Source organism: Elaeis guineensis, chromosome 1, assembly GCF_000442705.2.
Source record: "Elaeis guineensis isolate ETL-2024a chromosome 1, EG11, whole genome shotgun sequence".
Taxonomy (NCBI): Eukaryota; Viridiplantae; Streptophyta; class Magnoliopsida; order Arecales; family Arecaceae; genus Elaeis; species Elaeis guineensis.
Window position 1 is genome coordinate 155,616,291 of NC_025993.2, and position 20,792 is coordinate 155,637,082.

Here is a 20,792-nt window from a genome sequence, read left to right on the forward strand (position 1 = left end):
ATATATATATATATTTTGTATACTGGCAGAGTTTGCCCAGCTAAAAAGGTACACGAATGATAATTCACTTCCTCCATTCAACATAGCTCACATACTGGTAATGTGCACAGCATATTTTTGTTGGAAGGTGGGTGGGTGGGCGGGGGATGGGGGGAGCTTCCCTTCAGCTCTCGTTCGGGTATTTAGAAGTCAATTACCAGATAAAATTCTCCGAGTTGTTTTTTTAAGTTTCACGGATATAAATAGAATATATATATATATATATATATATATATATATATATATATATATATCCCAAAGTCCGAAACAAAGATTCCATGAATCCAAGGTTTAGTTTGGATGGAGATATTATCCAACTCATGATTCGGCGGTTGGAAGCCAATTCCATGGGTTCCACCTGAAAAAGAAGCTAATTCCGTGGGACGTTAACCCATCTGGCACGGCGCAAAGGAGCGCACAATTCCCCCGGCCCCATTCTCTCCGGTTACCCCGTCAACAAGTTGACGGCCGCGATGACGCGGGTTAAAATGGACGGTGGATAGGTCATTGCCGTACGTGCGACGTTCCCGCATACCGAATGTCCGACCTTTCTTCTCCTTCTGCGCACATTCGGGGGGACCGCACACCGGCCCTCTTTTTAATAGGGGAGGCTTCGCTGCTGGCTAGACGTGCGAACTCTCGGGGGAAAAGATGGAAAAGAGAAAAAAATCCGCAACCATTTTTCCCATTCGGAGATTGGATTTGAGATTTTATTTTATTTTTCCCCTCTAGGATCCGTCGGCGTGCGAATGGAGAAGATGGGAGCCACCGAATCGCAGCTTGAGGACCTCTTCGATCAGAAGAAGCCCGTCAAGAACCCTCTCGTTCCCAGCGGTAAATTTCCCAACAAACCCTTACCCCAAACCTCTTCTGCTTCCATAAATGCATTTCTTTTCAAGATTTTTCATTACTGGTCTCTTTTTTCTCGAGCTTTGATTGGATCATTACTTCCGATTAACCTCAATCTTGGGTCGAAATCCCAAACCCCTTTTTTCTTTCGGTTCAAACAATTTTGATTTTTAATAGTAGGAATATAACTCGACGCTACACGTGATGAGCATGATGTTGCGATCTATATGCTGCTTGTTAGTGCACAAGCACCGTTCTTTAATTTCCAATCGTGAAAAGGACGTGTCTACGCAAAGAAATTCGTCTATGCGGTTTCGGTCACTTAAACCCTTTTGGAAGAAGGCGTAGCGTGATCGTAAGTTTATGACTACAAGCAAGTGATTGGGTTGGTCATCTTGATCACGTTCTGCTCCTGGGGAGAATTCTTTGGAATGAATATGGAGCGAAACCGATAAAAATAATACAGTTGTGCTATAGCTCTTTGCCATTTGGTTTTATAGAATCTTTTTTCTTTATTCCTTTTTTTTACTTCCGTTGATAAGAATAAGATAACCAAGCATTTGCTAGGTTTTCATAACCTTGTTATATGCCTAAAGTCCCATCTCTTTGGTCTAGAAATTGATACAACCGTCCTGCCAATACATCAGCTAGGTCTTTATAAAAATCAGAATCTCACAACAAGAGATGGGTGATGTGCAGGAAGCTCAGAGGGTATGGTGGAAGAGAAAGGTGTTTGATGATGGTGGGGGTGGGGTGGTTGATAATGGAATTGAGGTAGAGGGTTGGGAGAGGGACGGTGATGCACCCTAGGGTTTCTAGGATTCCTAATGTTGTTTTTGGAAAATATATTAGTGCAGAAATCGGGTTTTGGCTGGAAAATTCATCAAGCAAAGAATCCCAAATTGATACAGAGACAAAAATAAAGATCAACTCAACAATCTAGAGCATCCACCATTAGTGTAGCAAGCGACGACTGTTTTAACAGAAGTTTTTCATGTAAATGAAAAGTTTCAGCACATAATCGTAAATGTAAAATTGAAATAAAAAGGTCAGCTGATAACAAGCAAAAGGTTCTAGACTTAAAAATATAGAATTATGATCTGGAGCATAAAGGAAAGTTCATGAAAACAGGAGTCAATGTCCAAGGTACAAATGTGAGGTGATGAGCTGCTGAATGATGAAATAAATGGATGGATTGATGAGTGGTTGTGGGAAAGAGAAGCGAGTTCTCGAAAAGAATCACAGCTCCAGAAGATGCAAATGTGGTCTTCTATGACTTATAGCTAAAGCATTTGGATTCATGCACCATGGTTCACAAAGGAACAATTGATGCAGGAACACTGGACCAGCACATTTTTGAGTAGGCCATATATTAGTCTAATTCAAAAGCTTGGTCAAACTATTACTTATTAATTATTTATAGTAGGAGTTGTTTTGCTTTCATTATATCTTATTAATGTTGAATAGGTCTTTTAGTTTTCTAGGTTTTATTAATTATGGTTCATGCATGTGTCTTTTAGAGTTTGTGGATGTATTTAATTTTGTCTTTTAGAAAGTTGTCAGAATTAATGCATTAGGATATGAAGAGTCATCTTGTGTTTTTATAAATGGATATGTAGCAGGGAAGATGAAATAGTGAAGAATAGGATTGTTTGTGTTAGTTCATTTGAGTTTAGTGGCAGATTCCACTTGTTATCTCTTTTCTCGTACTTGTTTTTCCTCTATCTTGATCTCTTTCCCCTCCTTTATGAACCTCCTATGATTTCCGATGTTATTTAGCATCAGAGAATTAGCTCCATCTCTCATCTTGCTTTTATCTCCTCTTCAAGAAGGCATCAAATTCTTGAAATCTTGATCTGCACCAACAGTGAGTGTGATGAACTTCTTCAACATTATGAGAAGTTGCATCATTTATATGAAGAACACCATGCTAGAATAGAAGAAAAAATAGATGGATTCAAAGAACAAGCAATTTAGTTTGAAAAACAATTAAGAAAGTTTACTGTTTGTTTCCAGAAAATTCAAGCTAGCTACTACCGTTCATGCTGCTAATGCTTCTTCAAATGATCAATCATCACAAGCTGTGTTTCATTCTATGCAAAGTCAAAATCAAAAAGAGGGCAAGGAACCAATGAACAAGGTTGACAAAGTTAAATTTTCATCTCAAAAGCCTACTTATGTGGTAACATATATTAAGGTTCTTGCATCATGTTCCCCAGCTCTTGAAACCTGCACAATTGCAAGATCCAAGTGTGCTTATGAATTCATTAATCATGATGTTCCATCACGTGGATGCATGCAAGTCAAGAAAATATATCTAAGATTGATTAGGAGGATTTAGGCTTTATTCCTTCGAAACTTTTGACAGAAGAGGGAGAGTCTTTCAAAAAATGGTCTTGCTTTCTTTTCACTTTTCCAAAGGTTATGAAGATCTCTCTTTGCAAAAGTTGAATAAAAGAGAGGCGCAGGAAGGAAAAGATTGAGTATGGGACAACAGAAGACATTTATAGGCTTACACTGTCAAGTTCTTAACAAGGCTTTGAACTTGAGGATGTGTTCCATGCAGTGGAAGTGTTTGATGCAAGAGCACTGGATCAACCCATTTTCGAGTAGGTCAGTATCAACATATTATTTATTAGTTATTGATAGCTAGTGGTTGTTATGTTTTAATTTTTTATTGTTAATTTTGGACGTGTCTTTTATTGTTTCTAGGCTTTATTAATAATGATTCATGCATGTGTCCCTATGTTTGTGAAAGTATTTAATTGTTTGTCTTTTAGAAAATTATAAGCATTAGTGCTTTAGAATATGAAGGGTCGTCTTGTATCTACATAAATAGATATTTAGTAGGGAAAGAAGGAATACTGGAGAATTGAATTGTTTGTGTTAGTCCGTTTAAGTTTGGTGGTGGAATTCACTTGTTCTTTCCTTTCTCCTACTTGTTTCTCCTCTATCTTCATCTCTTTCCCCTCTTTTACTAACCCTTCATCGTTTCGGCATGAACAATTGAAAGAAAGAAGAGAGGATTGCATAGCTGCCACTTCAAAACGTAGTTAACAAGAATTTGATACTTGTTTCCATGAACCCAAGGTCTCCTTGAATATTTCTTAGGATTATCTAGGAATTCTGAAGAGGAAGGAAAGGGAAGAGGAGAGATGAAAAGAAGGAAAGAAATAGGAGGAAAGGGGTGTTGGTAAAAAAGATAAAGAGGCGGGAGGCCTTCTTTGTGCGTATAATCAAAAGAAATGAGTGGATGGGGTATCCATACATGGTAAATGGGGGGAAAAAAAAAAGATGGAGTAGGGGGCAGTTGGCAAGATGGGAAATAAATCAGAGCGGGACCAACCATTCCTATTCCCTTTCGAATGGTGAAAGCTCGTAAGATCTTTAATTTTCCTTTAATATGTTTAATTTGTAATCTTCACATGCCAGAAGTCTATCTTACTTAAGTCATGCAATGAGCATATGATCATTACCCGCAACATCATAGGTGAAAACAAATTAGGAGTAGATGAACCTTTGCTTAATAGATGCATTAAGGGATGTGTTTAGAAGCCAATAAATTGTACGATGCTTTTGGTTTAACTAATTAAAACCAAAAACAAGAGGTAAGCTCCATTAAATAAAAATAGAAGGCATTGTTTTAAAAAGCAGAAGTGGTATTTGTGTGGTTAGGTCATTGCATAGCACATATGTGGTATGCGAGGCACGTATGCATTTCATATTTTTTAAGTAAAAATGTTACAAATATATCAAAAAAGTTAGAAAAAATTAATAAGAATTAAGTATGCACCTCATAGTTATTCGAGACATTTAAGTGCATATTGTAAGTTCGGACAAATAAAATGAGAATATCATCCTATGAAGTATAGACCGTGCTCATACCTATAACAAAGAGTAAACTGTAAGTTGCAACAAAATATTGTTAGAAGTCTGTAACGATGTTTAAATGTTGAAGTACATACTTCATAAACAAAAGTGGTAAAATGTTGGTGTAGTACAAATTTTAAACTTTAATTTGAAGGACATACCTCATAAAGAAAAGTGACAACCTATGATAGCTGAAGTATGCAGGAGCGTATGCGATATGCAGATGCATATATGGCTTCATATGTGGCATGCCGTGCATATGCAGCCACCCAAGCATATGCTGTTCGCTTATGCAGCCTGATGCATAAAGGGACTGTTCATATGGCTTGTGCAGTGTGATCTAGGGGCCACCTCTGCATACGCGACCTGAAACCACTTTTTAAAATAATGATAGGAGCAATGCTACTAAGCTACATCATGTGAGGTGTGAATGGTAGCGGGTGTTGGGGATTCTTCTCCTTTCAGTCTCCAGGGAAGATGGCATGGAGAGAGCACTAATCAACGGGGACAGAAAATTTGCAACAAAGGGTACCATGGTTGTGCAAGTTGAATGTGTGTTGCCATTAGCAGTCTAAATTCTCCTCACGCGGTGGGGGCTTGGTGGGGTAGGTTGAGTAGCTTAAGGGAGAAAAATAGTGGTTGTTTACCTTGTTCTCTTCTGTTTTTAAGCTCACAAGGAGACTGAGCTTGTACCACATAGGTTTTCCAATTTTATTTATTTGTTTTTGTTTATATGCTGAAGATATAAGGAGTAAATCATCCGCATACATTTTGAGGAAATAGGGGTTAGGGCAAAATATGCTTCAAACAATTGGTACACGGAAGGCTTGGACTTTTAAAGCTTCCTTATGTCACCATGTTGGTAAAATACTGGTTTGAATGGTTTTGAGTCTTTTGACTGTCTTTATCATAACTGGTTTCATAAAGTAAATGGGTTGGCAAAAGGTATGATTAACTAGTCCAACTGGTTTGTTTGCCACGGATCCAAGAACAATGTTGTGACCATGCAAATTAACCTTTCTTCTTGCTGAGCATATGGTCAACAAGACTAGGACCTAAGCTTGATTCATTAAGCTTTTGCAGTGTAGGTTCTGTGTGTTAATAAGTATAGGGTTAGTGAAAAGAAAGGTCAGTTTATATGGTCACAACCAAGATTTGCCGAACCATCCCAAACCACTTGGTTCAGGGTGTACCAAATCAATCTAGTGTGGAATCAGGAAGGTTTAGCCTTTATACTGGCTGACCTGCACAAACTGGTCCAAACCAGGCCAAACCAATTGGTTTCGCCTGGCTGAACCATTTTCTGATTTTAATTTATAAGTTACCCCCCAATTCTGTTTTGATTTCGATCCTTAACCCTCTCCCCCACCCTTCTCTAAAGTCACTCTTCATCTCAAGTGATGATGACAGACACTATCACATGGTGCTTCTCTCTCCCCTCTTCGATTTCTGTCTCGCCCTCTTGAGTCCCTTCCTATCTTCCATTGATGATGGGGGATGATGATGCCCTGTGACCCTGTGTGACCACTCTCTCCTTACCATGGAAGCAACTGTCCCATGGTCCTGCCGGGACCTCTAGCCTCTTTTCTCTAGCTGCCTCTATCTAAAGCCTTGAAACGGGCAGACCATCATCAGATTGCATATTATGTGGTAGTATGGTATTGTACCAACTTGATGCTGGATTGAGACTAGTCACAATGCCAGTATTGTGACACCTGTTCTCTGGGACCATATAAGTGGACCTTTCCCTAAGCCTGATTGGAAGCTTGTCTTGTGCATGCTTTGTGTGTCTGTGTGGCTTGGCAAAAATAAAGATCAGTTTATTTGTGGCCTGAAAACACTATTATGACCATACAAGTGACCTTTCGTTTTGCTAAGCATGTGCTCATAAACTAGGAGTAAAGCTCGATTGATAGCATTTCTCGTGCATGTTTTGTGTGCTGTGCATTCTATCAATCTTACTTCTTGCTAATCCTATGCTTAATAAACCAGGAGCTAAGCCTAATTGCTAGATTTTATTGTGCTTGCTGTGTGTGTGTGTGTGTGTGTGTTGTGCATGCTATTTGTGCCTATGCAGGTGCATAAGCCTATGCTCCATAAACTAGGAGCATAGCCTGATTGGTAGCTTTTGTTGTGGATGCTTTGTGTGGACACAAGCATGTGAGAACATGCACGTGTATGTGGGTGCATGATCACATGCATGCGTCCGTGTGCATGCGCATGTTTAAACCTATGCTCAATAAACTAGGAGCTAAGCCTGATTGATTGCTTTTATTCTGCATGCTCTGTGTGTGTAATTATGTTGGCCTATGTTTGATAAACCAGGAAGTAGCCCAATTTGTAGTTTTTTTGCTGAATCAATGACCCCACCTAGTGCTGCTATCCACTGTGTATGCTCTACATGTGTGAGCCTGTGCTAGATAAACTAGGAGCTAAGCCCTATTGGAGCTTTATTGTGCATGTTCAGTTTGCTAAACCCAATCGCGGTACCTTTAAAAGGTTTAACTTTGTTCATGTTAGGAGAATATGTAAGTACATGAGGGCCTTAATTTTGGACTACCTTACTGAAGCATATATTGTATCAATTAAATTATGTAGTTATACTTAATGATGCTGTAATAAAATCAAATGAAATCCAAAAAATTTAGTATCATAAGCAAAGGTGTCTACCCAGGCTGTTAAGTATCACAGAGCATCAATTTATGATGTTGGAATCTTACTACAAAGCATATATAGAGCTTAATAAGACAACCTACAGAGAAATTTTATTTCCAAATAAGCAAATTAAATCACACTACATGGACTTAAGCTATTGCTGATGGTAATTGAAACATCTAATCATTATTTTGATGCACATTTTGGATAATTGTAACTGCCCAGGGCATAGTTGCAAATTACATTATTACCTTTTTCTGTTTTTTGGATAATGTTCATCCATAATTTCTTCTTCATTCTCTTTATATTTTTCTACATTCGTACCTATTACTAAAATTTCTCAGGTGTGCTTCTTACCACTGGTGTGCTCACCATGGGCTGATCAGCTTCAGACAAGGAAATTCTTAGCTGGGTCAGAAGCTAATGAGGGCTCGTGTTGTATTTCAGGGTGCAACGGTTGCTCTCATGGCTGGCAGTGCTTGCTTCTTTGGAGAACAATTTAAGGGTTCTAAAAAATGAAGTTGCATTGTATAAAAATGGTATAGAATCATGCCTTTTGGCTCTCCTCTGTTATTTGCAGCTGAAGTTTTTTTTTTCCTGTTCTTTTTTAACAATGTTCTGGACTATAATCCCTTTCAAGAAATGCAATTCTTTTCTGTAAGCAGAATAACAGCTGATATTATCACCTGAAGAAATATAGTGATGACTCAAATGAATAATGTTTAGCGGTATATGCCTGTGACTGCTAGTTTATTGCAAGAATTGTATGATTAAATTCCAGACATATTTTTACTAAAATGCGATTTCATGCCTGTAATATGTATTTGTGATATAGACACAGAATTCTCTCTTGCTACCCTAGTCAGAGAATTCTCCTCTTGTTACCTTTGTCATCCTAATTTAGTTTGATGAGCTTGGGAGAACTTGCACTTGCAAACACTTGCATCTTTTAGTTCAGATGTCGATCCATGCATTCTTTACCAGGGAATATCCTTCATGGGTTACATGAGCATTCCATTAACTTATGTTTGTACTCACATCAAAAAGAACTTGTCTGAATTCAGTGTCTGAAAATTCTTATCTCATAGTATTTAGTAAAAACTGAAAATTCTGTTCCTGCTTTGGTGACTTCACCAGGTGTTGATAGTCGTCAAGCACACAAAGTTGTAGATTCTGTACTTGCTGATTAAGTTTCTATAAGACTTTCTCTCCTCTCCCTTTTTGCGCCATTTAATGTTCCTTTACTTACTGTTGTGTCTTTTCCCTTTTTCTGGTTCCAGTCCTATTTCCTGTCCTTTGTTCTGCATGTGCACCATGTGCTTGGCATCTGGCCTTCTTTGAAGCATGTCTGCTGGTATGTGGTCTATTCTTACCCATCTGTTTGGTCTTGTAGTGTTCATTAGATTTATGAAAGTATCCATTTGTTTTCTTAAACTTATCGACAATGATATCCAAAACCAACAGGCCTAACAATCTATATGAGGTCGGCATGTGTATCAAACTGGAAGAGACTGGCCATACTGGTAAGGTACCAAAGTTTGGTTTGGTATATGAGCTGAATCTGTGTGAAGTAGGGGTGATAATTAGGTTGGATCAGATGCAGATTGACTCAGAAAAATCCTAGACTTGAATTAGACCTGTTTGTTAAACCGGTTCAAGATTTGAAACATGAACCTGTTATGCTTAATAAGTAGGTAACATGATCGACTTAGCCAGTTTAATAAAGAGATCAGGTCAATGTATTGGTTGACCTATTTAGCATCTGTACTGGTATTCTAAGTGGAATCAGTGAGTGATCAATGGAACAGCAAACAATAGAGAAATAATGGTAATACAAAATGGAGATAGCTATAATAGTTAATGGTGCATTAAAGAAAAGAAAAAATAATTCCAAAAGACTTTTTGGAAAATGGAAGAATTCTATTTTTTTAAAGAGAATTTCTCCAAACTATTGGCCACCACCGCTGGCAGTTAGACCTTTAGATAGCATTTGGTGATCCAAATGGGATCACCACAGTGATCTAAGATCACTAGTAATCTGAATCCTATGGTGATTTAATCATCAGTGATCTAAGATTATTGTATTAGATAGGTCATGGTCTAGTAATTAAAGATCCTCGCATATTGACGAGTAATCTGTTTGGTATTCTATGGGAATCCAAGATCATTGATTATATAATACCAAAATTATCCATAATATATTTCATAAAGATATATTTATTAATCATATATAAGATATTATAAATAAAATATTACTATATTTATTAATATATTAATAATTAATAGATTCTATAAAAATATATTTACTAGTACTATAAATTATTAATCCTATAAAAATATATTAATTGTTATTATAGAATTAATATTTATTTACACTTATAATATATTATTTATTAATATGAATATTTATATTGATTAGAAAAATAAGATAAATAGAAGTAATATATTAAATATTTTTTAATATTTAAACATAAAGTACAATAAGATATCTTTACTCTCATTTAAAATTATCATTGAATCATAATATGATAATAATATGATTAATAATATATTATAATGTAATATATATCATAAATATCACATAATATCAAATATAATATAATATCATATGTACAATATTAATATAATATATTAACGGTATATTGCTGTACCATTTTTTTTGTTAGACTGAGCGATATTCTTGTCCTTATATTTTAGCCCAAGATCACTATCTGGGGGTGATTTTGGATTTTCGACCTCAAGGACGGATATCACATCCCTGGATAAGGGGGTGATTTGAGGAGTGGGATTGATTTAAAATCACTGTCACGTAGGATCATCATGGTACAATCAAATGCGATGATCTCATCACCTTCATCCATATCACTCTTGATCTTGGGTGGATCATCCCATACCAAATGCCTCCTTAAGATGGAGGGAACCCCTTTGAGAGGAGGAATCGAGCTCCTGGGGAAAGAAGAGACATTGTAAAACCTAGCTTAGGGCTTAAAGCTTAAGGGGGATGGATTGCTGGTGGTGGCGTTAGAGGGTCTTGTGGTCAGGACAAAGTAGAGAGAGGAGGGGGGAGAGATAGAGAGAGAGAGATTGAGAGGGTGCGTTGGAGGTCAACAGCATCGATGTTGAGGGCAACAAAGAGGGTGGGATATCAGTGACGGAGAGATTGAGGTTGAGATCAACAACAACAGAGGGTGAAGCTAAGATCGACAATGGAGAGGGTGAGTTTGAGATTGAAGATGCTAGAGAGGGTGAGGCCAAAGGAAAAAGGTAAGAAGGTAAAAAAAAAAAAAAGAAGGAAAAAACGACTGTCGTTATTCGAGGAGGAGCCCTCCTTTTCACCGGACTCCGTATCGTCATTGAAACCCTTGGTATATATTGACACCGACTCCATTAATCACTTCTTCTCCGTTGTCAAAGTCCTTTGTTGTTGTCATTGTTGACGACTTAAGGAAACAAAAAATCTAGTAGAACAAGAAGAAGCGGCCATGGAGAGAGGGGGAGAGGGGCCGTCGACCTGGAGATTGGGAGAGAAGTAACATTTCCACGAGCTGCGAATGGGGATGGCTGCTGCTCTATGCTGCATGAGAAAACCCTAACCCTAAGAGTCAAAGAAGGAAGAAGCATCCAGAAGCAAAGATTTAAGAAAGCATAAATGGGTAGGATTAGGGTGGTCAGATTTTGGCATGGGCACCTGGTTTGGTCCATTATATAACTTAAACAGGTACAAGGGTTCAATTAAATATGTTTAACCTAACTGACCTGAATAGTATTAGATGAGTTCGACATGTTATGATCTTAGAACCTGAATCCGACCTTTTTAATAAACAAGTCAAGACAAGTCGACCTGTTTAGAATCCAAACCTATTTAATTCAAACTCAAACCTATTTATGGTAGGTCAGATATGGATTAGATAGATAGGTCGGGTCATTATTTGCCAACCCTAGTCCGAGCAGACTAGAAGTATCCGGTATCACTTGGTTTTGAGCAATATGATGATTGATAGTGAGAGAAAAGTATTGGAAGCATGTTTCACTATAGGATACCTACTGTACCATATTAAACTGGTGCTATACTGTTGAAATTCCGGATACCAGTTTTTTGCGGATCTTGTTATTGGAAGTCTGAAATATGACCATGCTGAGGACAGTTGCCATTAAATGAACATTTCATCATGGTGTTGCCATAAGCCAACCATCTTTTAGGATGACCTCCCATGTGATCAGGTAACATGGACTGCACCCCTGCAGTTCTTGGCTATCATTCATCATGGAGTATTCACAGATGACATCCCTCTTCTAGTTGCAAAACAAACCAGTTCTCTCAAAATGGACTTTCAACAATCATTCTTGGTTAGACAGATGGTCATTAAATCTGAGATCTAGCCAGCTACATCATACTGTACTCACCTAGTTTTATTCTGTCTGTCGCTGACAACTCAGTGTATTCTTTTAAAGGACATTCTTTATAAATGTTTATACAGCTGTAGGGGAACATGCTTATGTCCTTCAAATTCAAGGACATTTACTGCTTGAATGGTTGCATTGGAACTAGCACTAACCACATAAATCCCACATTGCTCTCATGGAGGTCCGGGCTTGTTTGTTGCTGTGAGAAACCGACAATGGCTGGGTCCAAAAGCATTTTTTTTCCTCTTGTCCAGGTAGTTTTTTCTACCCTCAGCATTGGCCTTCAAAGTATCTTTGACATTCTTTTCTGTGCAAGATGTGAGAATACTGGAAGGTTATCCTTTGGTACTGGAAGGTTATTCTTCGTTCTGTCAAATCATCTATTTGGTAATCTTTACTGCCAATTCCTCTATTGTTTGTTAATGAGATGCTGAACAACCCACGTTCTAGTGCAACATATCAGTCCATAGGTCAATTTGTGGATTGGGTTTCACCTAAGAGTTCATTTCAGACCATCCAGTTTCTTACTCTATCCTCTTCCTACTCGCTTCACTCTGCCATTGCAATGCTTATTCTCACGAGTCATTGGCATGCTAATTTTAGGCGCAGAACTTTGGTTCATAGGTCATTATCCCATCAAACATACTAAGATTTGTAATAGAAGTATGGCTATCAATCCATGGGGGAAATGCAAATATATGTGCCTTATTATCTTCAAGAATAGCTGATGTTACTGCTACGATCAAATTCATGCTTTTCTTCATTATATGATTGATAAAAACTAACATTCAGGGAACCAATTATATGCTGCACATTTGTTAGGGCTTTGGTTAATTGCACCTCATATAACTTCCAATAAAAATCTAAGGAACCACATATTTTCCACATATCCAGATAATTCTTCTGACTGTAAATTCATAAAATTTCATAGGCTGTCTTTTCTGCCTGTTGATATCACTAATCATAAAATGCTAGTCAAACAAAGGGTCTGGAATCAATTACCCATTCAGATACCCAAGATGTTCTTCTTGGTCCATATATTTATCACGAATATTTTCGTTTGAGGGCATTGGTCCACCCAATTTTTAATCAAAATCTCTCTGTACTCTAAATTATCTTGATTTCATATAATTTGTTATCATGATATATGAATTTTTATCATGTCTTTTATTCATTAAATAACTGAATTGCTTTATCAACTAATTACGGTTGCCCATGTGGTAATTGTACAAGAATGAATAGACTATACTAACAGAAAATATTTCCATAATTAAGGATGAGTTTAAGATCCAAATGCATGTAAACTGCATATTGGTAATTTGAGCATTTTAACAATCTCTTATCAATAGATTTGGAGCCATAAATAGTTTATATATGTATATTAACACTACTTTTATGGACATTATGTATAATTTTCCTTGAACACTAGAAGTTCATTCATCAGTAACTGATTAGTCTGTCATTCAGGATGCTTACCTTTATGTCTAAATGAGATCATCTTATGGAGCACCCGTGTTAGCAGGGCATGCTGCTGCTGCTGGTGACTAGATTCCGAGAATTACAAGTATATTTGGATGCGCTCACTCTCTCTCTCTCTCTCGTTTTGGCATTTAGAGAAAATAGTGAATTCATATTTTGTCAAAAAATTTCATCAATTTTTTTATGCATGTTTTAATAATAATTGATTGCATTAAATGGTTCTCAGTTCTTGACTTTTGGCATGCGGTGCCCAACAATTTCCACCACACTATTTGAGGTGTTCCACAATAACAACTAGCAGGCCATGTGATATATCTTCTTGGCTGTGCAAAATCTTTGAGGTGTGATAAAACTCACTGCCATCATTGTCGACATTTTCGGCTACAATATGTTCGGTTAGGCCATGGTATCGTGACAACTCATTGTCCTTTGAAGTTTGAAGGGTCTAAAATAATAGATAATGACATCCAGCCCTTTTGTTCATCAAGTATGCATATGTGAAAAAAAAATCATCAAGGTCAAAAGGGAGAAAACCATGTTGTTCAGACTAATCATGTTGTTCTTTGTTACAGATAAAATCATTAGAGGTAGAACATGTAGTCAGGGTCCTCTATAACAATAATTCTGTAGTGAAGCATGTTTTCTGATGTGAAAATGAAGCTCGCGTCGATCCTGATAGAAAATAGGAGGTAAACCGTACCGTTAAAAGGCGGTCTCATGGGTGGGTCCTCTCTTCTCTATATGCAAATTCATCCTTTGCCTACGACCAACCCCAAGCAAATGAGCAACCAAGCTTTTTTATTCTCCCATTTCGAGTATTATGAAAGAGGAAGGGAATTGCAGGATCTATCGTGGATAACCATATTTGAAAAGATTATCCAAGCAAATGGGGTTTCATACGAGTGGTGATCATTAGAGAGTAAAAACTTTTTTCAAAAAAAAAAAAAGCACCAGAAACCAGTCAGTGCTACATCCAAGCAAAAAAATCTATAGACTGGTTCTGGATTTATGTGATCTATTGCTAAATGTTGCTATTAGGCTGCAAGTATGTTGGCTACTTGCTTTTCGTAGTAGTGTAGAATATTTTGTCCATGTGCAAAAACAAATAAATAGGACTTTAATTGCAATGATGTGTGAATTGCTGGGTTGTAACACTAAACATTCAACTTTGGATATGTGCCCGATCGGATCGGTGCTGGTAAAAGTAATCTGGACACGATGGAACCAAACTTGTTTTGATGGTATTCCAGGCCGGTGAAACAGTTCAGAGATTGTGCGGTGAGGCCAGCTTCTGGTATCTTGTCCAACCAGAAGCGATGGGCCGTTCGTTTTCCACAGAAAAAAGTACTCATTGGATGCTGTAACTTCGAGGACAGCTTTTCAGAAAGGTGAGTCGTTAGAGGTTTGAAACAAACTTTTGACTGGTTTTCAGGCACTTGTACTATTAGTTAACTCTGATGGAGCTGCGCCAAGTATCGAGTGGCTGAGATAATGCTTAATCCATTCCTCAGGTGAACAGGATTCATGCAACCAAGTTTACAAGTAACACTTGACAAGGAAATATCATCCTTATCCAAGTCTGACCTTTGCAACAGAAACGTCAATGATCCAATGTACCGAGTAGTCAGACAAAAAACTGATGTCGATACATGTGGTTCAGAGAACCTTGTATTCCTTTAGGTAAGGAATTATTCTTTCAGTTCTCGGGGAGTATGATGGCAATTGTCTGGACTCGAGAATGGTAAGCAACATAGACAAGGGAGCTGAAATTTGAAAAGAACTATGAAAAAAGATGTCTGTTAGTTTCATAACAGCGATAAGAGAGTGATATCATCTGGTTCACAAGCTCTCATGCTTCAAATCAGAGGGGTTCTTTTCAACACACAAACCAAAACGACCATTTAAACTAAGAAGAAAATGCTTGCTTGACTCCCTTGTGACCTGAGCGAAAACAAGATTCCCCAATAAAAATAATGCAAATTAGCCATATTTGATTCATAAATCATCAAGTTAGATACTGTTCACTACTAAACCCCTAGCTTTAAGCATTTTCTAGTGGAACATTGCAACATAGATCTTTAATATCTTTCTCTAAGTTGATCTCAATGAAAAGATAATTCTTTTTTTTTGGGGTTGGGGGTAGAAAAAGATCTTTTAAGTCTTCACCAAACAATCTAAGATAAGTCCACACTCTTTATAGTCAGCCAACTTATCTAGGTGCTCCCTAGATGATTCTCTAGAATTTAATTATGATCCTGAAGGAACACTTTATCAAACTGTTAAGCCAGAAATCACATATAGACTCAAAAAACCTTTGATTTCTGGAATGGGAGGGTGCAATTGACTCTATGAGCAAAAGGCCCATGACTCAATCTTTTTATAACGCTATGCTGTTTCCTTTCAGTGTCCTCTTAAAATTGATGATAAGAGGATATGCCGAGACCATCCGTGTTGGGAGCTTGCAGGCCACCTGGTTCAATAACTTGATTTTTGGTTCTCGTCCTTCAGGAAAAATTGTCTAAGATTTGTTTGACAATGAAATTGCTGTAGTACGCTTTGAACATTCCCTCTTACTTGCTGCTAAAAGGATTTTTGATGATAGGCATTTTATTCTAAAATTTTGGATGACAAATAAAACTGGATTTTCTTGTACATTAAGCCTTGGAATAACCTGTGGTCCAGACGTCTTAATTCCTTCCGTCAAGTGGCCTTTGGCTCTAGAATTTAGATCAGGTTATAACTTGATTTAAGGTTTAAACTTCATGTTTTCCCTTATATAATATATCTAGAAGAAATACTTATCGACATTTCCATTCTCTCAACGTCCTTAGCTTCTCTGCTTTTCTGGTTTGGCATCACCATCCGCAAGGAAATCTTCCACCGGTTAGTGCAATTCAGGTCAATAGTGTTGAACTCACAGCTCCTTGTGAAATCGAACATGACATTGATATGAGCCTTGGATATACCTAACATTGCCTTTCTAATCAAGCAAGAAAACTCTTATCCTACTTCTTTTTCAAGTTTCAACCATGCGTTCTGTAAACCCTCCTCTTCTGTATGCGACGGATATCCAGTAGTTGTTTGGGTCCACTTGACGAGCCTTTAGAGTTGTTAGTGTGCCCAATAATTGAAAGCCATCACTAACTCCTCAGATTCCATCATCCAGTAGGCTCCCAATTTTCTACATCATCTCTGACAACCTGCAAGAGATGATCCATCATTGCCACTTGATGATGTGATGGCCGTTATTCACTTCCTTTTAGAGGTCTTGTTTCTTCCTTTCATGCTACCAAGGCAGGTGCTCTACCTGCTTGTTGTTTGGAGAGGAATCCATCAATCAAAGAACCCAAGGAAGGAGTAAACCACTAAAGTCGATCCTTGATGCCACAATAATCTCCTCCTCCCATGTGCCATCCCTTCTGTAAAGAGGTGAAATTCCAAAGGAGCTATATTGACATGAGTTGACAGTGCTCTTAGCATAATACTGGAGGAAGAAAATAAGAATGGTAACTAGATTGATGGTGTCCATCTTGATGGGCTAGATGGTGGTTGTGTAAAGAAACAGTATGAGGGGCCACACACTTTGATTGATTTGCTGGTCCTCTTTTGGTGGGTGGGTGACACTACCTTTTCCAACCTTAGATCATAAGCCAGCTCGCACTCTGATCGCCTGCAACCCTAGTTCCAGGAAATTGCTACAACTGCTAACTTGCCACCCCGAGCATATGACAAGCTCCCTAGGTGTATGCAGATGGGTCCATGCAGTACGAGAGAATTTAAACATCTATTAGGCTTGTGATTAGATGAATATTTTAGATTTCCTTGTTTTTAAGCTTTATATGTTTTCTTATACATTTCTTCCATGAAAGTAGGTTTTGAGGGGTGGAACTAAATGTCCATGCTTCTGGTGCAGCACAAGTCCAGCATGCATCTGTTAGAATTAATGCTATTTTAGTGTGTTTTATTAATACGTGCTGAATTGCACACCTTGAAGACCACCAAGGCATCTCTGCTTCCATAACAGCAAACTTCACTGCCCAACCAGGGACTAGTTTCAGTTGCTTGGTGCATTTGCATGCACCACATACTCATATGTTTATAACAATGGTGGATCATCAGCATGAAAGTACTTGGATTCATTTTGGATAATGGAGTGGCTATCCATCAACTTATTGCCAATTACCATGGGTAAGGTAGAAGTCCTATTGCTACATCTACCCTTTCCTTTTTTCCCTCCCTTTCAGGGAAATGTAGTCACATTACATTGAAAAGAAGGAGTACCATGGTGCTGATCACATGTTCTACAACTAAAGCTAGGATACCCATCCATCTTTCTAATGATGCAGGTCCCTTTCAATGCCCCCGGAAAAGATGGCATCACAATAAAAGCTCTCCCATTATTTCTCATGCAATGATAGCTACCAAAACCCTGGTGACTACCATTCTGAACCTCAGCTTCGTCCAGTCATCAAACCATAAATTCTCTAATTGATAAGCTAATAAAGCATTACAGCTACTTACCTAATAAAGTTGGCAGGATCGGACTAGGTACCACTTTGGTTGGTTGGTTGGTTTTGGGCAACAGCATTGTTCCAGCATCCAACATCCAAGACTAGATCAGCTCCTGTGTGGGCTGGTTGGAGCTGTAGCCATCACTATGAGTTCCAATATATATTTGACACGACTACTCGGTCTTTTCGAAGGAGGTTAACCCAGTTCAAATACTCAGCATTTATTTTGATTTGTTTTCCTTTACCTTTTCTACATGGCATTTAATTGATGGTGGGAACATTACAAACAAGTCCCTATCAGGATCCAGAGGAGCAAGACATAGTGGCAAGTAAATGCTAAAGGAGAAGCTGTCTATAAAGACTGTTGACATATTTTTTAGAGCCAGCAACACTCCTAAGAATCCTGATCGACCTACAAGCCATGCATAGAAGCCTATATGTTGGGGTAGACTATATGCTCACATCATGCTTCGCAGCCTAAATATTGGTCCTGCACTGTAGCTATAGTCCTTTGAAAGTATACGTCAGTACGATGCTCTTTAAATGTACCATTCGTACTTCAATAACATGTCTGGCTTTGTCTGCAAGTTAATAGTTCAAAGGGGTTTCATCAATTTTTGTTGTGGTTCTTTTTTCCTCCTCCTATGCTGTTATCTGGCATGTGTCATATGTGAATGCACATCTTCTTGTGTGCAGCCATGCATGGTGAGAATTAGACTGATGGTGCATTGTTCAAATACTGATAAGATGATGGTTATAAATACCGTCTATTGAATTATTGCACTCCTTGCGGCTTTCTCGAAAATTGCAAACATAAGTTGCATCAATATCTGTCCAAAAAGAGTTGGTACAATCGCATCATTAATTAGTGCCATGACAGCTGATAGATGGATCCAAAGTACTTTCTTAGTATAGCTAACATCACTTCTGCTAGCATCAACTCCACTGCCTGTAGTATTATATTAATTTTGTTTTAGCATCCAAAGATGCCAACTCTGGTGCTAAATTTGCTGCTTGGACATAATTTAGTGTAGAACACGAGGTTCTTCTGGCAAAGACAAGTAGAAAATAGGATGCAAACTAATTTGCCCGTTCGACAAATATTAACAGCAATGCTTAACAACAAAATCCATTCAGGGGCTGCTTGCATCGAAGGAGAGTTTGCAGCAGTGTAATAAATGACTTCAACACCAAATTACCAAATAAATGTTGCAAACGGCTGTGCAATACGTTCTTCAACTTGAGGTGAAAATTATGACCACGTCAGTGTGGCAGTACGTTGTCCGCATTAACAGCAAGCCGCAAAGTTGTGCGGACGGACGACTGACGACTGACTGGAGAGACAAATCGAAAAATTCAAACAAATTTAATCAGTTCAATACGCCGGCTAATTATCGAAACTAACAGAGCTGAATGACTAAACTTATTAAACTTTAGGTTCGAGTGGTTGAAACTAATAATGGATCAGTGTTTATATTTTCTTTCTTTCTTTTCTTTTTTCTATTGTGGCATGAAGAAGTTTGTTTTCTTATCTTATTGTATTCTGCTTTGCCTACCAAAATAAGTTTGTTTAATGCTCCTTTTCTCTTCATTAACATTTTCTTAATTAGTGGTTTTTTCAACTAAAAGATTATCGGACTTTTGTTTATATGTTCATTGGGGAAAGGAAGGTAGGGAAAAGTTATGGGGGGCTGAGGAGAGCTATGAAGCTCCTAAAGCAAGCCCTGTTTTACTGCAGAAAGGCAGGGAAAGGGTGCCACCATCTTTTCGCTGGGGGAGTACATAAAGCTTTTGGTGGCCAAGATTGTGACTAGCTAAAGGCTTCACGTGATGACTTTGGAGTCTTTCTCAGTGGAGAAGTAGGAATTGGCAGCACTGCTTTGAAGGAGCATTGACCAGACCTACTTCCCCTGTGACAATTTTTTTTTAAAAAAAAAAAAGAAAAAGAAAAATCCCGTCTCCCATTATGCCTGCCCCATCCCCATGTAATTTTTTTTATTTTTTATTTTTCTTAAACTAACATCAGTCCGATCATGTTTCTTGCAGTAGAGACATGGTTTCAATCCTCATACACTCCATTTACTTCCATCCTCCATCCTTGGCCAGCACTAGCAAGTGGGTGGGTCATGGCATAGAGCTTAGCCAGGACTCTGGCCCTCCACTCAAGTCACTGTTGATAAGACCTACATGGTAGAAAAATACAAATGTCCCATCTTTGTGTATGGAAAAGAAACTATATATTGCTCCTCACATGTAGATCTTATAATTTTCCCAACTCTTTTTGGTGCACCATTTTTCAACATGGGACACCCCAGGTTTCTAACATGGTCAAATTGGTTTGTATCAGCATTGACCGCTGCATGCATTGTAGGAATAACAATTGCAATAGTTACTGCTTTTGTACGCTTATTCTTGTGATGCACTTCATGAAAGCAGGCAATTCACTGAGGGGAGGAAACAAAACAGTCACACCTTGTTGGAAATGTTGAATCCCTGTTACCTTATTGGAGTATTTTATGTCTGTGGCAGGAAAACACACATCAGGCCTGAAGGGACTCACTATAAATTAAAACAGGCAGCACTAAAAGTTAAGGCACCCTCACATCAGCACAGCTAACTTTACCACGTATTCTGGACAAGTCTGCCTGCCTGAATAAGTGCTCCTTGAGGTATTAAGGGCAAGGTACCAAAACTTTCTACATTTCTGGGAAATAGGCGTATTTATAGATTAATTCTCACATGGAAAAACTAAGCAGGAGTTTAGAGTGCGGATTGTATGGTGGTGTATTGATTTGTTTCAGGAGCTAACTTGAACTTATGAGGCCATGCAATGTGATCTCAATTTTGAGTATCTTGTGTTTGTGGAGGTTTGGAGTTGGGAGAATAGGATGCTCAGAGACTCCAGTCGTGCTATGAAAAAGAAAAGGATGCTCCACCAAAGAAAAAGAAAAGAAGGATGGGAGTGTCCACCTGTGATTTTGACCA

At 38.1% G+C, this 20,792-nt stretch overlaps 1 protein-coding gene across 15 annotated transcripts; it reads left to right on the top strand.

The window, feature by feature from the left end:
• The first annotated feature begins 571 nt into the window (after nt 1–571).
• Nucleotides 572–14,997, top strand: LOC105039181 (uncharacterized). Of its 15 annotated transcripts, XM_073244889.1 has the most exons (8): nt 598–873; nt 2,905–3,501; nt 7,861–7,952; nt 8,694–8,767; nt 11,892–12,071; nt 13,285–13,381; nt 13,523–14,684; nt 14,808–14,997. In XM_073244889.1, the coding sequence occupies exons 2-5, from the start codon at nt 3,374–3,376 to the stop codon at nt 11,895–11,897; spliced, it is 300 nt and encodes a 99-aa protein (XP_073100990.1). In that variant the 5' UTR covers nt 598–873; nt 2,905–3,373; the 3' UTR covers nt 11,898–12,071; nt 13,285–13,381; nt 13,523–14,684; nt 14,808–14,997. The 15 variants fall into 15 exon arrangements, 3 of the variants coding, with proteins under 3 accessions (XP_019704351.1, XP_073100990.1, XP_073100984.1); XM_019848792.3 differs by lacking the exon at nt 11,892–12,071 and having other exon boundaries at nt 595–873; nt 13,340–13,381; XR_003799886.2 differs by lacking the exons at nt 8,694–8,767; nt 11,892–12,071 and having other exon boundaries at nt 572–873; nt 7,758–7,952; nt 13,340–13,381.
• The last annotated feature ends 5,795 nt before the right edge of the window (nt 14,998–20,792 follow it).